We start from the raw sequence: 22,019 nt of genomic DNA, 5'->3' as shown, positions 1-22,019 counted from the left end.
TAAATCAATCCCTGTTTAGAGAGGATTTTTTACATTTAAATGCAGTGGAACTGTCTTCGCGGTCTAGAGTTGAGTTTGAGGGTCATAGGGCATCACTGCTGTTCATCATTTAGCTTCATGCAACAACATCTGATCTGCTGCCATCCAGACACCTATCAGTTAATTATAGACCCAAGATTGAAGCTTGAATAGTTTCAGATCCACCAGCAGCTAATTCACACCGCCTACTCAAACACGGCAGTATTATACATGTCATTGAATGTGTTTGGGTATAAAACACTAAATAGCAAAAGACATGACACCACCTCTCTCGCGGGCTCTATGGATCCCTTGCAGAACGCCCAGATGGTGCGCCTGTATCTCCCCCGTTCCACCTTAAATGTTATTTCCGGTATTCCTGACATCCCCTTTAAGAGAGCGCGTCACACCCTTCAGTGGCCGGGAGGGGGCGCTTGTAGATTGTGTCATCGCCTACAACGGGCTGCAGAATATATTTTAGCTGTGTGTGTTTTACTGCCCAGTAGAAGCCTAATTTTCTCCTCACTGTTAAAAATGATTTTTTTTATATATAATTAACACCCCATTTATGTCAATGGTCACTTAAGAAAACCAACGAATAGCCTAACTGCAGACAGAACAAAGTCCAAATAATTTCACAGTTATTAACAGGTAATTCGTTGTCTTGGCTGTTTTTTTATTCTAGGTCTATAATCAGTTAATGATCAGTCCATCAAGGCTCACAAAACATAACCCATCTACTGCGGCAGAGCGCGGCACACACGCAGAGAGACGCATATTCTCCGTGTAGCCTAGGCTACTATGACAGAACACCACCGCACCGAGCACAGCACAACAGTCTCGTTCTTCCGCGGTAGAAACATATTTTGTTAGACTACTGCGTATGTAAGCGTTGTTTACGTCGCACGGAGAACGCGTAACAGCTGATATGCCAATAATACAGTGTTCTAATGTAATGACAAGTATTTTGAAAACAATAATTTAGGCCTGTTTAAATGCGTGACATCTGCTCAGTCATTGTCAGGTTAAAATTATGCATTGTCATTCAACTGTCACCCTTTCCTCGGTGACAAACCGGGCATGATAACGACTTTGTTTTTATATTTTTTTCTGAATACAAAGAATCACATCCATGTTAAATGGATCTTTAAAAAAATCGGAATTGGAACATATTGCCTACGTTTGACTAGAATTTGTATGAACTTTTTTCAGCATTAACTGAATGAATAGCCCATTTCCATCGAGCAATTCTTCCAAATTATTAATTCTGTTTTATTATTTTCAATAATTATTACAGTCAACCATCATTTTCTTAAACATTTTGTTTCGAATTTTTTTATATAAATGACTGACCCCGTGAAAGAGTATTTTCTAGAACACAGTGCACAATGTTACACCCCATATAGCAGGCATCATCAACCAAATTCAGCCGCTGGCCGATTTGAGCGGATCGTCAGGGGCCGAACATAATTACAAATAATTTGTAGACTGCAAAATGACCGCAAGAAGCCCAAACAGATATACTGTTTGACTAAATCAAAATCATTTCAAAACTTGCTTACATTTGTATCCCACTGGGCACACACTGGTTCAACGTTGTTTCTACATCATTTCAATTAAATTATGTTAAACCAACGTGGAATTGACGCTGAATTGACGTCTGTGCCCAGTGGGATACAATCACATATATCTCTCTATTATGCGAGGGAATACTTTGGAACAGATTTCCTCAATTAAAATCACTTGGAGCTGATTTGCTGGAGTTTTTAGTCTTTATATCCAAAAATTAAAACCAAAAAAAGTTGGGAACCATGCCCTATATAGCATGCAGGGATCAGTATGAATACCAGTGTAATGAAACACGAATAATCTCTGGACTCTAAGTAAAGTACGTTTTAAATAAGATGATCCAACGAACAATATAATAAAGTGCAAATGAATAATTAACTTGAGGATGTAGGTCTATAGCATTCCAACAAGTCACTATAAAGACTGTCACTGCCTTGTAACCTACTTAGACTGAGTACTTTCCCTTAAAATTTCCACTCAGAAAGACATTTTGTTTTTCATACAGGATACATATGAACAATTATCTAGGCTTGGTTTTTCACAGACTGACTGTTTGCATTTTCTTGTTTGTTGTTGGTTCAATTTGAAAATATTTTTCGAGATTTGCACTTTCATGTCAAATTAGGTTTGAAACCAAAAAGAACTGGCATCACTTTCAAGTTGCGTAGCCGATATGTATGTAGCCTAGGCTATATATCACGTCGGTAACCAGCAGGTTAGACTGCAGGTCAAATATATGCACTACAGAACAATAATTGAATTGTAATAAACGGAAACTGTGGGCCTTGTTTATAAATAGTTAACGCCATGCTGTATGAATATGCCTAGGCTAGACGAAACCAAATGTATCCCAGAGTGGTTTGCTAAAGCCTTGTAAAAATGCTGCTATCAATGTTTTGTTGTTGTTAATGCTATTATAGAGCTTGGGGAAATGAAGTAGCCGGTATTGTGGATAGGCTTGCCTACTGAACCAGTCAACAATTTATTTAGGCCTATAGAATAAGCCTAGGCCAAATAGCAGTAAAGGTACCCATGGGGCAGTTGAGGTTTCTAAGTGAAGGCACAAACACTGCAACATTTCAAATTGTCAGCAAAGGTGCGTTTTCTTGATTAATCAGATTGTCATTATTTCTCACAGGCAAAACATCGTATCATCTGTATGGATAGACCTTTATTTCCTGATTTTACATCACATTCCTCACTGCTGATCGATTTCATATTTTACATCAAAATATTACTGATCAATATCCAATTGCTTCAATAGAATTGGGAAATAATGAGGCCTACATTTTGACCTAAAGGGCCCATCTGCAGTTGCTACATCCCTTTTTACACTTATAAATTAATCATTATATTGTATGTACACATTGATTCTTGAAGAATATAACTTGTCAATGCCTTATGAGCTTAGTTCAACTGTCGTACCCCACCAGAACCCCAATATAAACTTGTTTTAATCCAATGTTTGTGAACAAATTAAAGCGTGGCAGGAAGCCTAGCAGTTACAGGTTTGGACCAGTAACTGAATGAAAGGTTGCTGGTTCGAATCCCCGAGCCGACAAGGTGAAAAATATTCATATGTGCCCTTGAGCAAGGCACTTACCCCGAATTGCTCCATGGTCACCATTGATAATGGCCGACCCCAAGGGGAATTGGGGGAATTTTGACCTAAAGGGGAAATGCTATTAATACAGACTTGTACATGTGTGAAAAATGACAAAAATAAGCACCCACCAACCTATAATTGGTTAAAAACTTTAGTTTTGATATTGTGGATGGTCAGTCTTTACATCCGTAGCTTTGTCTATAAATACTTTGTTGTTCATTTCTGATTGCCGCTTTAACTTTGAACGTGTCCTTATCACATTTTAAGACAATTAAATAATACAAATATGTCACTTAAATTCAATGCAACATCCAAAAGGTTCACGTTCTTCACCAGCTATTCCCTGAATAGACATCATGTATTTTTTCTGATCTGATAATTGCTTGATTGGCTTCAGACAACTCTCACTATCGAACACATCAAAGAACAGGCTGTATAGTTTGACATAGAAGTGAGTATCATATAAGCAGTCCTGCGTTCACAAAAGGGATTGACATCCGTTCAGCATGCTGAACCTGCATGCATTATAAACCAGGAATATTTCCTTAGCCTTATTGGATTCCAGCAAAAGCAATTTTAATGTAGTACATATTTTGAAGTTTCGCATATTTAAAGTATTGGGCCTATAAGCTGTTCGACTACGTCTGTTGACGCTGCGGTTCCCCCCGGGGTTAGGTCCGGGTCGGATTACCCTCCAAACAAAACCCAATCCAACCAAACCATTAACGGAGATCCACCGTGACATGAACAACCGGAACACCGGGTTGGTCACGTCACGTTGTATTATTCATTCATATATCCTGTTTGATTTCGGGAAGCGTAAAAGAGGTGGGTTGAAAGGCCGTTGCTCCTGCGTTTCCTTAAGGGTTAAATACAATGTGGCCTGAATACCCTGCTTTTCCCCTTTGTTCCAGACCCTGAATACCCAATTTAAAGAAGTGGTCCAAAAGTTGGCTGAAACCTGAGTGGAAGCAGGAGAGCCAGACAAAGTTTCCTATTGTGTTTCAAAATTCAGCAAATTAAGAACTGTATAACTTTAAATGTGAAAAAAGGGAGTATTTCCAACAAAAAGTGTAGGCCTAGCTTGTTTGATACAAACAAACAATGGCAGTGGAATGGCCTGACTGATTATCTCAGTGACTTTCAACATAGCACCTTCATAGGATGCCACCTTTCCAACAAGTCAGTTTGTCACATTTCTTCCCTGCTAGAGCTGCCCCGGTCAACTGTAAGTGCTGTTATTGTGAAGTGGAAACTTTTAGGAGCTATACAAGCTCACAGAACAGGACTGCCGAGTGCTGAAGCGCATAGCTCGTAAAAATTGTCTGTCCTCTGAACACTCACTACCAAGTTCCAAACTGCCTCTGGAAGCAACGTCAGCACAAGAACTGTTCTTCTGGAGCTTTATGAAATGGGTTTCCATGGCCGAGCAGCCGCTCACAAGCCTAAGATCACCATGCGCCATGCCAAGCGTCAGCTGGAATGGTGTAAAGCTTGCCGCCATTGGACTCCAGAGCAGTGGAAATGCGTTCTCTGGAGTGATTAATCACACTTCACCATCTGGCAGTCCGACACGATGAATCTGGGTTTGGCGGATGCTAGGACAATGCTACCTGCCCCAATGCATAGTGCCAGCTGTAAAGTTTGGTGGAGGATGAATAATGGTCTGGGGCTGTTTTTCATGGTTCGGGCTAGGCCCCTTAGTTCCAGTGAAGGGAAATCTTAACACTACAGCATACAATGACATTCTAGACGATTCTGTGCTTTCAACTTTGTGGCAACAGTTTGGGGAAGGCCCTTTCCTGTTTCAGCATGACAATGTGTCCGTGCACAAAGCGAGGTCCATACAGAAATGGTTTGTCGAGATAGGTGTGGAAGAACTTGACGGGCCTGCACAGAGCCCTGACCTCAACCCCATCGAACATCTTTGGGATGAATTGGAACTCCGACTGCGAGCCAGGCCTCATTGCCCAACATCAGTGCCCTTCTTCACTAATGCTGTTATGGCTGAATGGAAGCAAGTCCCTGCAGCAATGTTCCAACAACTAGTGGAAAGCCTTCCCAGAAGAGCGGAGGCTGTTATAGTAGCAAAGGGGGGACCAACTTCATATTAATGCACATGATTTTGGAATGAGATGTTTGACGAGCAGGAGTCTGCATACTTTTGGTCATGTAGTGTATAACAGCCTGCTGCATTAGTCCATATTTAGGCTAATAAAAGTGTTTGTGTATGCTTCTATGCATTATACCGTCCCTCTTTTCTCACAAATCTGCTATTCACCGAAATTACATATTCATGTTTCTCCTTTTATTTCGTGTTCAATAGCCTACTCTTTTTCCATGGCACTCCTTTTCAGGCTTGATATGCATGCTAATTCCAAAGTTGTTGACTTGACTTCATTTAAGTTTCAGTTAATCAGTTATTCATTAAGATAAATTATAATTAAGATAAAAATGTGTCCTAATAAGCATAAACATTTAACTAATCTCAAAATGAAGGGACTGTGGGTATAGGTTGTGTCCATGAATTAGACATTGCTTGGACATTTTTCCTAATGGAAAATAGGCTAGCCTATTTGTTGGTAAAAATGAATGAATAAATATGAGCTAATCATTTGTTCGGCTATTCAGGAGCAGTAGACTATTTGTAGCTATATTTGTTGTTGTGTTCGTGCATGGCATTCACTCAGCGCATGTCGCGGAGCCTGATTTCATGGTATGAGGGGCCAAAGGTCACCGCTGGACGTGATTGTCTCTAAATACCCGCAGGCGGGTACGCGGGCGCGGGCACGTCCACAGCCTATCGACAAACAATGGCGTTTATCAATGACGAGAATGCTCGTTTTTGAGCTGTCATTTTAGAATGCAGAATAGAGCGACATACTTTTTTCTATAAAGCTACTTGACAATTAAAATGTTCACGTTTTATCGTTTGAAGCAATGGTAGGTAGTCACAGTAAAACCAAAGCATTAGGCTACCACTGGGATATTAGGCAATGATGAGTCTATTCAGTGGATTCTGGTGGGAATATTTTCTGTAGCGGCTGTTGGCCTACATAACACTTTATTGAATAATATGTCATTGTTTTAGCCTATCCTACATCAAACATATTTCATAGGCAAATATGAAATTAAAATATTGATACAATTAACGTATCAATAACTCTATATGCCTATATATAATAGCCTATAGGCATATTAAACCATCTGCATGAGGAATTCCAGTGTGATTTCATGTCTCCCTCTGTGCATTAATGTTTTTCTGTCAATTCGGATGCCTACTGCCTACGATATCTGTTTGTCATGGATAAAGTTAACGTTTTCCCGATAAACGGTTACAATTGCAACAATTGCAGTCGCTGTTATATACTTACTATAATTTTTATTAAGTTAGATCACGTTAGACATGGTGGAGTCATCGGCCATTGCGCTTCAAGAGAGGAGAAATCGCTATACTAATTTCAGCTCTAATAGTTGGATATTTAAGTCAGTTGCGTCTAACTAACAGCTGTTGTGAAATATATTTTAAAATAAGGGACGTCCACTCATTTGTTCAAAAGGATTAGAAATAGACTATAGATGTGTCAGATATTAGCCTTTTCGATGGTAAAATGAGGACCATGGAGAACGAATTGCTTATTTGCTACCTTTAACAATTCTTCAATGTTATAAATAATAATACATCATGAGAGTAAGAACTGGGACTAAGTTGGTATGGTATAGTTTGTGCCTGTTTGGGGTCGTTGTGAAATGAGTCCTTTAACCCCGGAGGTCACTCGGGGCTCCGGTGTCAATCTGCCTTAAATGGATTCAGAAACTGATTGTTCGGTCAGGACACGAGGCAGCACTTTTATTTTATTTTAAATTTCATAAGCGACACTTTTTCTCGAGATCTGCTGATGTAAGTGATTATAGTTTAAATTAGTGTTTGTAAATTAGTAGGCCTATGGACCGATCATTTGTTCTTGTATTCATTACCCATATAAAAATAGTCTAAACGTAGCCAGGGATGGGTAAATGACTTTCTAAATGTAACCAGTTATTTTCCTGCATGTCCAAAATTGTAAGCAGTTATGTAACTTTTGGATTGCCTAAACTCGGTATCGTAATCTGATTACTTTCTCCTTAAAACGCGTTGGAAGAAGACAAAAATGATACATCAGACGCATTTGGTGTGTCATAATAGCGCTCTCTGACTTGTGGTAAGACTCACTCAGGTGGAACAAACTGAAACTTGCGCCTTTTTTTCCAGTGAGGAATTGAATGTCATTGGGACAACAGAAAGGTGTGATAATGTCTTTTTTCGTAAACGTCCTTTCTGAATGTAAAGGTTATCCAATAAGTAATCATCTACATTTTCAAAGTATCTGTAATCTGATTACAATATTTTTTGCTGGTAACAGAACTGATTACAGTTAGGCTTACAGTTTTTTTTTGTAATCAGATTGCATGTAATCAGTTATTCCCCAACCCTGCATGTATCTGTATGAATGATGTATTATGAGTACATGTTACATCATGATAAAAAGCAATATGAACAAATGTAAATGCATGTATTTACTTAGGCTATAGTTAAGCCCAATTTGATTCTAAGCAGATCCTCATAAACTAACTCATTTGTATGTATGCTTATCTAAAAATAGCCTAGGCTATAGGCATACATCCTGATATAGGATCTCTCAGCACTGGGACTAAAATAGCGTATAGCCGAAGCTTTAAGAGGTTAGTGCAGTGAAGAATAGGACTGCAGAAGTTTTACGCGTAGAACTCCAATCCGGATTTTGAGCTGAATCATGAGGCTGGCTTTTGGCATGGAGTTGTATCGGGCTAAGATATTTGCATCTTTAAATTTCCATGTCCTACATAAACATTCATTTGTAATAAAGCGGTGGCTTCTCGACTTGAAATTATATTTTCATTTATTTTACATGTTCTTCATATCATTATTTTACAAGGCCACAGTTATATCAAATAGTCTACACTTCAAATATAGGCCTTGAATCGGAGAATGGCCCGAAAATTTGCCAATGACTCCAGCCACCTGGAGCGGACTGTTCATGCGCCCGTCCGGCAGGCGGTACCTGTGCATCAAGCCTCAGACCAACAGACTCCTAAACAGCTTCTATCCCCTGGCCATAAGATGGCTAACAACTTCTGCTCCCCCTCACGCCTACGATGCTGCTAAAATTATTATTGATTACATGTATTACTACAACTACCACTACACTGCCGTTCATTGACTGTTGATTACAATTACCATTAGTATCTATCTATTTATCCAGCTACTGGTCACTATTACTACTGTTTACATGTATATATTACCATTGGCATATTACCATAAGTATTTATATATTCCTGCCGCCAGTCACTTTTCAGCCCTGTTTACATGTAGGCTTATACCCGCCTATGATGCATACACTAACGCTCTTGCACACATACAGTTCACAGTTCACACCCACACACGTACCTAGACATACTCACCAACACACACTCACCCACCACTTATACTGCTGCCATACTGTTTATTATTATTATTACAATGTAATTATTATTGTTTATATTATTATTATTATTATTAATTACGTTTCTCCATGTCACTTTCTCCTAATCCCTGGCTATATGTACATATCTACATCTATACTCCAGTATCCCTGGCTACATGTACATATCTACCTTACCCTCACCGCATAAGAAGCTTTAAAATCGCTCTGAGCTCCATGACCAGGCGCAAGCCCTCTGCCAGACTGTTTCCCCTCGACCCACGACCCCCATATGTAGCCCTGCTCCATCGCGATCAGAAAAGCCTCTCACCTCTCTCCGTGCAACCTGTCGATGCTACACCCGATTTCCATATGTCTTTAGATCATGTAATTTTTAACCAGACACAAACGCTGTTGTACACAGGCGCCTTGCCTTTAAAACCTATCGATATGTAGAGTTGGCTTCATGAACTCATTGGCTGCACTATGCAAGCAAGCGTTCAGCTTCACGCTGAATGTATTTTGTATCGTTGGATGCATCCATGCGTTGTTATATAATTGGGACCATGTTATGTAATTTGGATTACTCCTTATAACGTCATTCTCTCCGATTTTGTTCTAGGCCTGTTTGTATTAGACTGAAATAACTCATTTTAAACCCTTAGTTGAATTACGAGCTAAGGTTATTGCTGACCAACCTAACTGTGAATATATATTTGAAAATATTATGATTATAAAAGAAAACGCATATTACCTCCACACATTTATATTTTATAATTAAACTAACATATAATGTGTGTGTGTGTGTGTGTGTGTGTGTGTGTGTGTGTGTGTGTYTGTGTGTGTGTGTGTGTGTGTGTGTGTGTGTGTGTGTGTGTGTGTTTGTGTGTGTGTGTGCGCGCGTGCGTGCGTGCGTGTGTGTGTTAACATTTAACGTGAAAATACTATACTGTCGCTACTTCACTTTCCAACAAAGGTGCATGAGCACAAAATGAAAAATTAGGAAAATAGTCAGCAACACTTGCAGTACAATGGTTAGATGTGGAAAATAGCTTACTTCTTTTATGATAAAATGCGTGTCGGCCTTCACAAGGGATTGACTGTAGAACACGTTTGAAAATATATTCTAAAGGCCTATCTTAACCCCATTAATGGATATTTATCAAACTTTCTCTGGCCGAAATAAGCTACATTTGAGTAAAAGTAAAGATACCTTAAGAGAAAATGACTCAAGTAAAAGTAAAAGTCACCCAGTAAAATACTACTTGAGAAAAGTCAAAAAGTATTTGGTAAAAAAAAAAAAAAAAAGTAAAAAGAGTAAATGGTTTTAAAGTACAGTGGTGGGAAAAGTAGTCAATTGTCATACTTGAGTAAAACTAAAAATATATTAAAAATATATTATATTAAGCACATTTATGAACAGAGAGGGGCACACTCCAGCACTCAGACATAATTTACAAAGACAGTATTTGTGTTTAGTGATTCAGCCAGATCTGAGGCAGTAGGGATGACAACGCCTTATATTGATAGGTGCGTGAATTGGACCACAATGCTGTCCTGCCTGAGCATTCTAAATGTAAGGAGTAGTTTTTGGTGTCAGGAAAAATGTATGGGAGTAGAAAGTACATATTTTTCTTTAGGAATGTAATGTAGTGAAGTAAAAGTACAGATACCCTCAAAAAAGGACTTAAGTAGTATTTTTACTTAAGTACTTACACCACGGCTCTCTGTCGCTCTCTTGCTCTCTTGCTCTCTCTCTTTCTCTTTCTCTCCATCTATCTCTATATCCACTCTATCTTCTCGCGCTCCCTTCCTCGCTGCCACAGCAGGGCCATATACAGGGCAGACAGGCAGTCAGGCAGTCAGTCAGTCAGTCAGTCCAGAGCATCTCTCCGGACTCAGATGAACAATCTGATACAACTCTGTGGAATCACACAATAATACTACTGTGTGTGGTAGCATGCCACTATGAAATAAAAAAAATAGTATACCACTAAGAATAGATATACTCAATGTATTCAATATCTCCTCTACTCAATAACTCCTTTACTTGATGTCAAACATAGCTAAAGTCCACCGGAGAACTGTAAAACGCGAGGCAAAAGACAAAACACTATGGCAATTCGTGCGAATAATGGGACTTGAATCAAAGGAATTCTCAAAATGTCTGAATGAAGCGTGCTTCGGTCTGGGTCGCATTGTGTCCTGCATAATAAGCCACAAACACATTTACCCACCATTATATTTTAGAATACTGATAATATAGTCTTCAGAGCTCATTTACGCGCGACCAAATGACTTAATGACAAAAAATTGCTGAAAAAAAAATCACATATTTTGCAAAAAGATTTAAAATTAAAGTGTAAATGAGTTTATGTTTAGACACAGACATTGGACACAGGCATCAAAATGACTTCAATTTTAGATTTGAATCACGAGTTGGCTAAACATTAGAAGGGACGATCCCCTTGTTTCGTCCTCCTTTTTGCCTCCACTGCAGGCTTCAGGCAGTCAGTCACATTATGGAAGCTAAGAGGAGATGTGCTGTTATGTTGCATGATTACACCTTTGTTATCATGACTACTAACTCTGCTGTTCTGCCAATGGAGGCCAAACCAGCATGTTTACAGAAGTCAGCGTTGTAAAACAGACGCTCTTCGGTTAAGTAAATAACCAGCATTGTCAGTGAGACAATAAAATATGTGGGTGTTTCATTTGTACGGTCTTTGAGTGATAAGGACTGAACTGAAATCTTTTGTTTTGAGAGTTTGAGTTTCTACGGATGAGCTGATAGTTCGTCATGAAGTGTTTCAGCCTATACGAGCTTCCGTTTCAACCAGACTGGACCATACAAATCGACTGGCACAGCTTCGGCGTATGGAGTAGCTTATACAGGTCTCACGCGCACACACACACACACACACACACACACACACACACACACACACACACACACACACACACACACACACACACACACACACACACACACACACACACACACACACACAGGCGCGCACACACACACAGGCGCACACACACAGGCAACTCTCCATAGTTTTTTAAAATACTACCTTTTTAAAATACTACCTCATTCCAAAACCATATTCCCACAAACCAGTGAAACATCGTAGCAGGGTTGAAATGCAGGGTAATGGGTCACCTATAGAGCAATGGATGTGAAGGGGATAATTGCATTTTCACTGGGTTTCACGTACCTAGATATCTCCTATAGTGTTTAGGCCTGTCAGTAGTTGAAGTACCGGCTACAGCAGCATCATGTGTGGTGACTGAAGCAGCAGTGCTGCCTGTTTCTTATGGCTTCTGTCTTGCTATAGGAACATGATATAGGTGGTTTCAATATCTATTCATTTCAAAATAATTCTGCTTTCATTAATATAATTATTGAACTACTAAAAATCGTGGATGGAATGACTTATATTCATTAGTCAGGTCGTTAGATTCAGGCGCTGGTGCAACATTGTGGCCAAATCAGTGTGGATTTCTGCTGTTCATGGTCTTTGGTACATCATTCTGTGAGGTCATATAGCCTAGTAGTAGTACTAGCCAGTGGTCTGGCTGCATTTGCCTATTGAAATGAATACATTACATAGTGCCTAATAGTGGTTGAAAGTAGGCCTAGACCTATCATTATTCCATTAAGACTATTGGTAATTCGGACAATTTAGTGCACACAAAATACATATATTAATTTGGCCAAAGGATATGTGATTTCTGGTCTTCATGTTGTTTAGGATCAGGCCATATCAGACTGCATGGGACGGGTTAACACCGGCAGCATTTGCCTATTGATTACAGCCAGTGTGGAGGGCTCCAAAGTGACATATGCTCACGTAACCCGAACTCTCACGGAAATCTCCCATTGATATCAATGCAGAATTTTACTTGAAGGTCGAGTTACTTACTAACAGTGTGTAAAGAATATATATATATATGGTATAGCAAAGTGCAGACAGTTTGTTTGATGATGCATAATTAACAATTGTTTCCCTCAAGCGACCAATGAAAACGATATATAGATGAAATTGTATTTATGTAAGCTAAATGTAAGCTTAAATTGTATTTAAGCTAATAATTTATTGTGTGTGCGTGTGTGTGTGTTTCTGCGTGTGTGTTCTAATGACCCTGTACAACGTAAATCTATTTAATTAGCCTAATTCATTCAAAWTATTATTTGTTCATTTATTCATAAAGTATTTTGAGGTCTGTGATATTGAATAGTCTTGTCAACAGGCAACAATCTTTTTCATATCTTTTTTTTATAGGCCTATAATATAAAGGCGTTCTGACAGCTTTTATCGATCACTTGTATTTAATTGTCTGATAGCTAGGTGCGTTGTGCTGAACCTGATTCAGGCTGTGTCCGTCAGCGTTACTCCTATAACCTGGTTTTCTAAACAAGGACAGCAGCTGGGAATACTGTAGGCTATTTGAGTGCCTCGGATGCGATAACTGTCCACGCAGCGACGGCGCCAGATTGTGTAGCCGACCTCTTTAGTAAATTGCCTGAGGTTTCTCTTAATCCAGTTTGTGTTTTAACTCGTTAAATTCCTCTCTGCCTAGCTCCTGATATTCTATAGAAGTTATAGTCTATTGGTTCGCAATCCGCACTGGAATTTACCTCTAGAATGCTTTAGCTTTACATGGTCGTCTGTCTCAGTGAGCGGCCTGCTAACCTCCACCCATAGGCTACTGTGGGGCCGGGCCAGGGTTAGACAACAGGACTCCCCCATCAACCTCCGGGTTTACCATACCATAAAATCCCATTACTCAAAACCGGAACAGAGAAACAAACATGGCGGATGATGTCGACTGAAGTGCATGTGAAAGGGTACTAGGCACTATGAGTCGATCATACCGGTTATTCGTGTGGATGTCAATGGTGAAGGGTTTGGTAAGGACTTGATGGCACTCATAGGCCCACATGTGTACTACAGGTTTGTATATAGAACTAGACGTTTGCACTGTCTTGGCCTATGTTAACATATGTACGTAATTACTCAGAAGTAGGCCTATAGTGTGTATCATGCATGGTAGTGTAATATATCTGTGGGTCATAGTAAGGGTGGGTTACATGCCAATAAAGTTCAGTAACCCAATGCATGGAGAGTAAAACTGTTACCTTGCACCAATAGATCCTACCCCAAAATACATGCTGATTACGCATTTGTCCACAGAACCAATGCGCTGTCAACATGGTATCCTCTTGGTGACGATTCAATTTACATAGGCATACAGTGTATCTAATATCAAGATGAATGAAGTGTGTGTTTCTTCAACTCACAACAAAGCAAATGCGCCGTCACTCACACTCAGACGTATTTAATGAACACTTCATAACTCAGAAGAAAGGGAAAGTGCTTCAGAAATCCACCATTCAAGTTTTTCATTTCGAGTGCATTATCCTACACAACAATGATATACAAAAACCCAGTAATTCACAAAAATAAATATATATTTTTTTTATATAAACAACCAGTGACTTCAAATTTCATGTCAAAATCCTGACCTCAAGCATTGTATCAAAAAGCTAGGGGAATGAGTGAGAAAGCGGGGCAAAGCAGGAGATAGAGCGGGAGAAAGAGGGGTGGGCCCCATGCCTCGAGCTGCAACACCATGCAATTGTTTACATTGATAGCGTCACTGTCAGAGCTCTGATGTGGTAGTTCCCTCCGTAAACGCCTCTACCACCATCTCCTTGCCCGGATGATGCTCTCTGGGATCGGCGTGAGAATTGGTAAGTACCTACAGAGGGGCGTGTGTGTGTGTGTGTGTGCCCTCGCTGAACGCTGCGCTCTATATCCCTCCTCTGGCCCAGTAAACTTTGACACGGGCATTACAGGGTGAAAGTTTCCCTCCTAGAACATATGAATCCCCCTCCCTCTCCTCCCAGGGAGATCGTCCCCTTCCCCCAACACCCTCTAGGTTGGAGGGATCACGTCATTTTCAAATGGAGAATAAAATGGCTGTGTTTAGTTTAGAGGCACATTTTTAAAGTTTGCTTCTTTACATACTTACTCTACAGGGGGAGTACGCATGGTTTGGGGTGGTAGAGGTGCATTTTCCACAGATCAATCTATACAAAATCTGAGCATTGAGTTAACCCAAGCTTCTTTCTCTCTTAACTACAATCACCAATCGAATGGGCCTTTGTTTCTGTCTTTACTGCTGATGTTGCTGTGAGAATCATGACATCAGGCATGTGGTTTGTTGTTATGTGGTTTGATTATTCTCTTTGTCACAGGGAGAATAATCTCTTTGCTACAACTTCATAAAATCCACATTTTACGTTGGTGGGAAAATATAGATATTTAGATGCAACTTTAGTTACATTTGACAGAATTTTCTTTTTTTTTTGTATATTCTGTGTTTTTCTATCAACAACATCAGAATATTTAACATAATGAAAAAAGTCTGACACATTCATCGCGTGTAAATATTTAAAGGCTATACTTATGGTTACGTGGCAAAATTAGAAAACATTTTTCTGACTTGATACACGAGAGAAGAAAGTCTGCGTATAGCCTAATCTATGTCAGTTGGGGATATGGAGAGGGCCATGGCATTTTGTGTAAAACTCGAATCACTGCAGAGTGCAATGCTATCATAATAAGGTACAACCAGCTTTGTGTTTGGGCCTACACATTTTCGACTGACTGCTAATCCTCTGTAGACTATATTTGAGTAATTTTGACCGACTGGAGAATTTCTCAGGTCAATTCAGCACGGTGGGCTTCACCGCAGAATGTAAACAGGTAATTACGCATTTACCCACTGAGCTAATATATAACTATTCTACAGCAACTTGCTGGGCATTTCAGCAAGCTTTCAGATGCAAGGGTACAATAAACAACTATATTACCGTTTTGACCTAAATATGCAATATGCAAATAGTAAACAGTCCAACTTCATGTGTAGGCTATGGATGGCCACAAATAACCAATTATAAATGGTCAATTTTAAGTGAAATATTTAAGTGGACATAGGCTAATATCCAACCTTATTTTAAATGTATTTTATTTTAAGCTTCTCTTAAACAATCACCTCTTTCATAATTAGGCCAAGCTAGCCTACACTCCTCAAGCTGAAATGGGGCCCGCGTGTGTCAACGTGCAATGCATGTAGGCCTATCACTTGTGTCTCCACGTGTTGTTTCTAAATTACATTAGGCTCAGTGTGTTGTAAGACACCCTTTTGGTGGGTTTTTGTTTTAGTGTACAACCCCCAAACTGGTAGGACAGGAGGGTTATTTTCACAGTATTCTCACGATTTTTCGTGTAGGCTACATTAGGGCTATGCGTGTTTCAATTCATCAATAAACCTGTAATATATAGGAAAATGTCCCACCAAAATGCAAAAACATGTCAAGGTTGTCAGGACGTGCGATTTTTCACGAAAAGGCGTGATCTGTGCCAGGCCTGGGCATTTCTCTCTGTGTGATTGTCTATATGTAAGGTCTGCACTGTTTTGGGCCTGAATGGGCGCTGGTAGCTGTCTGACTACAGCCAAACATAAGCTTGCAGGAAATACTCTCAGGAATACAAACAAGGCTGTTCACAAACACTCTGAAAAACGGCAAGCACCAGCCAGATCAGAATAAGAGTCAAGTCACTTACAATTATGTCCTATTCAATATAGCCTGCAATTAACGTTATGATTTTTGACTTGCATGAAGAAATTAATCTACATTTGATATCGAATTCAAAAATAGTTATCTGAAAATAGATACAATTGACCCAAACTCTGGCAAGCATCAAATTAAAACCGAAATGAGGGTTTCTATTAGGTTTTTAAAATCCTATAGGAAAACAACAACTCTAATGAGGCTAAGGTGACAGACAGTAGGCCTAACCATGTTATTTAAGGAAAACCCTGCATCTGTTGATTAAGCCTACCCAGCTGATGATAGAAAAACACAGACCAGCATAGGAGTGCTGTGATTTTTATGAGGGAGCCTTTCCCTCTCGTTCTCTCACCACAAAGGCAGTACAGCACAAATGTTTACTTCACTGAAACCCTGGTAAAATCCAACAGGTCGAGCTGTAACCCTGGTAAAATCCAACAGGTCCAGCGTCAAGGGGAACAGAAACAATAGATCCGATAAAAATGTAAGTAAGCACATTTTGCCAAATCGTGTAGCCTATTGCTTATGGTGGATAGCTTATTTAGAGTTAGTTAGTCACAATAAATCCACGAGGAGAGGTCATCCAGTGGCATAGGAAGAGAGGCTCAAAGACGTTCCGCGCGTTATGGAGAATAGCAGTGTGTATGTATTACTGATCAACAACTCCACAACAACGGAATGTTTTAAATCCACAACATCAAATAAAGGAAAATATTTAAATAAAAACAACTGAAGGATGCAATACATTAGTGCCTCCCATTCACTTTAAGACTTATGTTGTAGTCAAGGTACTGTAGGTTTCCATCCAGGTTTTTGTTGTTGTTGCGGTTGTTCTTGTCAAAGAAAAAAGCGTCAACATTTCCTGATTCTCTGAGCGGATGGGGGAGGGACTGTCCGACCGCCAGGCTGCCACCGCCACACGGGGTGAGAGCGGGTGGGAGGTCGGGGTCCCCCCAGAGAGTTCAGAGAGTAAGCTGGGCTTAAATCCCCGTCGCTGCCCACAACCAGGGACGGAGGAGCGGGGAAATTCGCCATGAAGCTGAAAGGCCTCTTCAGAGAGGGTGCTACATTACTGGACGCGCGTTTTCGTTTACTCGCCCCTGTTAGATGCTCAATATTTCCATCACAAATCTCTGCTTTGCCCACGGGACGAGAAGATAAAGTCCTGTCAACTTTGGACACGTTCTGTTTCGCCTGCGCCCTCGACATTCCAGACTCCTTCCCCAGAACCAGAGTCCTGCAGTTTTTCCTGACCCCAACTCCGTTTTTATACTCCCCCTCCTCCGAACAAGGGGTGTCTCGAGTGCTCCTGCATTCCTGCAAGCCGGATGAGGACTTGGGAGCCCCAGCAGAACTTTCAATGGCTTTGGTCTCGTTGTTGAAACAGCCAGCAGCGTGTTTGATGTCGCCGCCGGGGTACTGGCCATTGTTGATATCCGCCTCGTCTCCTTTGCAGTGGAACCCGGAGGCCTTACTGTTGTATTCGAATTCATCATAGCTTTGCTCCACTTTGATTTTCACATTCTGCAGGTTGAAGGGGGGAGTCTTGACCGCCCTGCCACTGTTAGGGAGGGGACCCGCGGCCACTGAGAGCTCTTCCGGCTCGGTCTTAATGGTTTTGAGCGGAGAGGGCAGTTTCAGGCTTGGGCTAATTCTCACCTCTCTCTTTAGATTTGCAGCTAATGAAAGCTGGTTGTTGTCTGTAGGCTTGGAGTGCTTTGTGTCTTTGTCATGGGCGCAGTGTGAGCTCAGGACTGGGGGGCATTTGTTTGCGTGTCCCGGTGTCCTGTGCGGAGGAACCGCTTTGTTCCCGTTGGGGTTAGGTGAGGGGCTCAGTGCGTAAACTGTTCTGGACACCAGCTCGGCTCTCTTTATCTCTCTTTTGGTCTGGACCTGGGACTCGGGAACCTTCCTGTCTCTCCTCTCAGTGAAACAACTCCCCCGGATGACAGGCGAGCTGAACCTGTGTGTGTTTGCCTCCCTTGCTGTAAGCTCATACTTCTGTTGTTTCCTTGGACTGGCATAGTCCACCTGGCTGGTTCCACCCTGGACAACCGATATAGATGGCTGCTGCTTGTGGCTGTAGTGGAAGGTAGGCTGCAGGAGCAAAGGTGCTTTAGTGTGCGAGAGAGTTATACTGTTGGACTGAGTTCTAGTGCCGGAGAGAGTAGTGGAGAGAGTTTTAGCGTTAGGCAGAGTTCTAGTGGTGATATTTTTGGTTGCGTTGACAGAGGAGAACCGGGCCCTCCTGAAGCGGATGGACTGGACAGAGACCTGACTGGACACAGAGCTGCTGTCAGACTGAGATGAACTCTCCTCGTCAGAACTGACCTCAGAACTCTCCAACGGGCTCTCCTCTTCATCCTCCTCATCTTCCTCCTCATCAGAGGTCCCAGAGTTGCTGCTTGTGGATAAACTGGAGCCGAAGTCTGAGTCGTTGTTGAGCGGCTCTGAGTAGCAGCTGGATTCGGTGTCACTGCTGTAGCTCTCCGGGAAAGCCCCTACATGTTGCTGCGGGTGAGGATGGTGGTGAGCTCCGTGGTCGAGGTAAAACTCGCGTCCAAGATGGAAATGGCCCAGAGTTGTCCCGTTGTGGTTGTGCTGGGTTTTTGGCTTGCTGCAGCACTTGGGCTGCACGAGAAGCACCGGGTGGTGTGCGTGAGGGTGAGTGTGTGAGTGTGTGTGTCTGCTCCTGCTCCACGACTGCCTCGCGCCGCCGCTGTCCCTATCCCTGCCGCCGCCCCCCTCGCGCCTCCTCTTCCTTTTGTGAAGTAGGTCGCCGGCTGCAGAGAGCCTAGACTGAGCAGCAATGGCGGACTTAAACAACACCGGCTGGCGGCTCACCACGCTCCGGAAAAACGAATGTCTCTGGCTAAATGCGACGCAATTGCCCGGTATTTGAGCTGTTTCATAGTTTTTAAAAGGTTTACATGCTGACTTGGTGACAACGGAATAATCCTGACCGAGGGATTTATTGTAAATTTGAGGTAGATTGGAGTCGGGGCGCGAGGTTGGTTGCTCTCTCTTGCCGGATTTGTTGAGGGAAAGAGTCTGTGGCACGCTGTGTAAACTTAACCAAACTTTCTCCTTCCATAACCCGGTAGGGTGCGTGTCCGCGTGAAGCTTGCCCTCGCCCAGATCCTCGGGTAAACTGGCCTTTGCTTTTCTTTTGTTGGACTTTAACACGCGTTCCGTTTTGCAGGAGAAATAAAGCGCCTCCACATCCTCCCGTGATATCAGAGTACATTTAGCCGCGTGGAAAGCAATAGAATTTATTGCTTTGAGCTTTCTCAGCTCCTCCAAATCACAGTGGTGTTTTTTAACGTTCAGGTGGTCCATGCGTTTGTGCACGGTGGTCCGGGGAATATTTTTCAGTAGGTCAGTGAAGACCTGGGAGAGGGCGAACATTTGTTTTCCTTTTATCAGCAGGTATCCCAGCCTCACTCCCTGCATCTCTTCAAACCCACACTTCAGGTCTCCCATGTTGCTTTTCCCTCTCTATTGTAATAATCCAAGCATTAATCTCGATCAATTGTCCTCGTGCAGCTATGAAAAGAAAAAGGAATAAACTCCTTGTTTTGAGCTCAAGGCATTCTGACGCGCCAGTCGGCCGCTGCTGATGCGTCCTAGTACCTCCACGCTGTCATGGACAGGCAAACTTTGAGATGCAGAGTTAAATGGAGCGGTGTCGGATGGGTTCACAGCATCTGTCCTCAGGCCCTGCCCCGGACCAGGCATGGTGGAGGAATGCGAGAGATTGTACCGTCAGGCCGGCTGCTGACTGTCTGCTAACCCCTACCTGCCTCTCCTCTCCGGCTCACTCCCTCTGACCGGCAGCACGGCAGGAAGGTGTATACCACTGCCACAACGAGAGGATAAAAAAGAGAAGAGAGGGGTAGGGAGAGGGAGCGAGCTACAGAGGGAGGGAGGGAGGGAGAGAGAGAGAGGGGGAGGGAGGGAAAGAGAGAGAGCGAATAAGAGCCTAAATGCAGCTGCTATCCTGGCTGCAGGGTTAGCCACAAATAAAATGACAGAGGGGAAGTGCGCGAGCCCGGAGACACCTTCATCAATTAATGCCCTCAGACTCGAAGCTTATTGGACGCCGCTGACAGGTGATGCAATAAAAATGGGTATTCCACACCCTGAGCCCCCCCCCCCCACCTCCGTTTGTTAAGTACATAATGCCGCTATGACAAGTTCATATTTCAATATTGTTTTTTAAGAGACAAGGTGGAATAGCTGAACCGGGCAAGTCGTCTCCTATACCCTGCTAGTAGTATTTATGGCATTATGCCTATAGCGCTGTCAGGGAAACCAAGTCGCATTATTGAGAGAACAAATAGCCTATCATTACAAATAAATATATAGATGGCATACGCCAATAAAATATAAGTGATTGAATTTAGACGTCTGTTAATTTGTGTAACCCCTTCACTAATTCTATTGTGATGGATTGGTGCATTATAGCTGTCTTTCCAATGGACTCGGAGACAAAGAGATTTTCCTTTTTCACCTATTTAGAATGCTCTTCGAACTCCAACATTTAGAGTGTCGAGTTATACTCGACAATTATGCTTTGGCGTGAGCTTTTATAGTTCTGTGTGAATCTCGAGGGTGAAAGGAGAGCTCGTTCCAACGACGGTTAGCCAAACCTCTGCGCATAACCACACATTTGCACAGGCCTTAGTATTTCAAAAATAAACGACATACATGTTGTTATAAGCCTATTTGAATGTTTGATTCATTTTGCGATTAGGCTACATTATTAATTTTGCTAAATGCATTTAGGTTGCAAACTTGGTGAATGGTTAGTGTGTGTGTGTGTGTGTGTGTGTGTGTGTGTGTGTGTGTGTGTGTGTGTGTGTTTTCTCTGCATTGCCGCTACTGTGCCATTCACCTCGGTATTAATGATCAGTCTATGTCTCGCGGGGATATTTTAAACCGGTAAATATGCTCTTTCTCTCCTGGCCACCGAGTCTGCTGTTCCCCGGCCCAACACGATAAAAACACGAACAACGTAACGGACGATTAATCTGGGAAAGGCTCGTGCTTTAACGTGCGGTAAAAGTGCATGCTCAGAGTTGCTTTTCCCCAAGGCGTCTTCTGCAAACTTGATAATAACTAATATTGGGTTTATTATATTGCACATAGGCCTATCATTATACATTTTGATAAAATATATTATTACATTATTTTATTTCAGTAAGGAGTAGGCTATAGAATGAGTTTGATTGTTAATTGGTGTGTGTGTGTGTGATACTGTGAATTTACACTAAGGGTTTTGTGTTCAACAAGGTATTGTAGCTCCTACCAAACACACACACACACACACACACACACACACACACACACACACACTGTTTAAGGCTGTATTATGCATATACTGAAAGCAGAGCGGGGTGAGGCTGACAGGAGAAACGTCACGCTGTGCCATATCATCACTCACTGCGCCCTGATCCTAATGTAAAGAGGTCTGTAATGGTTGGTTAATTGTTGTGTGTGTGTGTGTGTGTGTGTGTGACAACAGGCATGCATGGGAGAGATTTGGGGAAAAAATGGTTTATCTCACTATTGTTTATTATATATTTCACTTGCTTAGGCAATGTAAACATATGTTTCCCAGGCCAATAAAGCCCTTTGAATAGGTTGCAATATGATCATTTATGATGACGGCTTGACCGTACAAGTATAGTTGCCTTAT

The 22,019-nt window shown here is 41.7% G+C and overlaps 1 protein-coding gene across 1 annotated transcript; it reads right to left on the bottom strand.

Moving 5' to 3' along the window:
- Nucleotides 1-14,000: 14,000 nt before the first annotated feature.
- On the bottom strand, nucleotides 14,001-20,346 carry LOC111953478 (SKI/DACH domain-containing protein 1). Its single transcript, XM_023972780.2, has one exon. It carries the CDS (start codon nucleotides 19,799-19,801, stop codon nucleotides 17,171-17,173), a length of 2,631 nt encoding a protein of 876 aa, XP_023828548.1. The 5' UTR covers nucleotides 19,802-20,346; the 3' UTR covers nucleotides 14,001-17,170.
- Nucleotides 20,347-22,019: the final 1,673 nt, after the last annotated feature.

This window comes from Salvelinus sp. IW2-2015, linkage group LG27, assembly GCF_002910315.2.
Source record: "Salvelinus sp. IW2-2015 linkage group LG27, ASM291031v2, whole genome shotgun sequence".
Lineage (NCBI taxonomy): Eukaryota > Metazoa > Chordata > Actinopteri > Salmoniformes > Salmonidae > Salvelinus > Salvelinus sp. IW2-2015.
The sequence above is the reverse complement of the archived record's forward strand: the minus strand, read 5'-3'. Positions and strand labels throughout refer to the sequence as shown.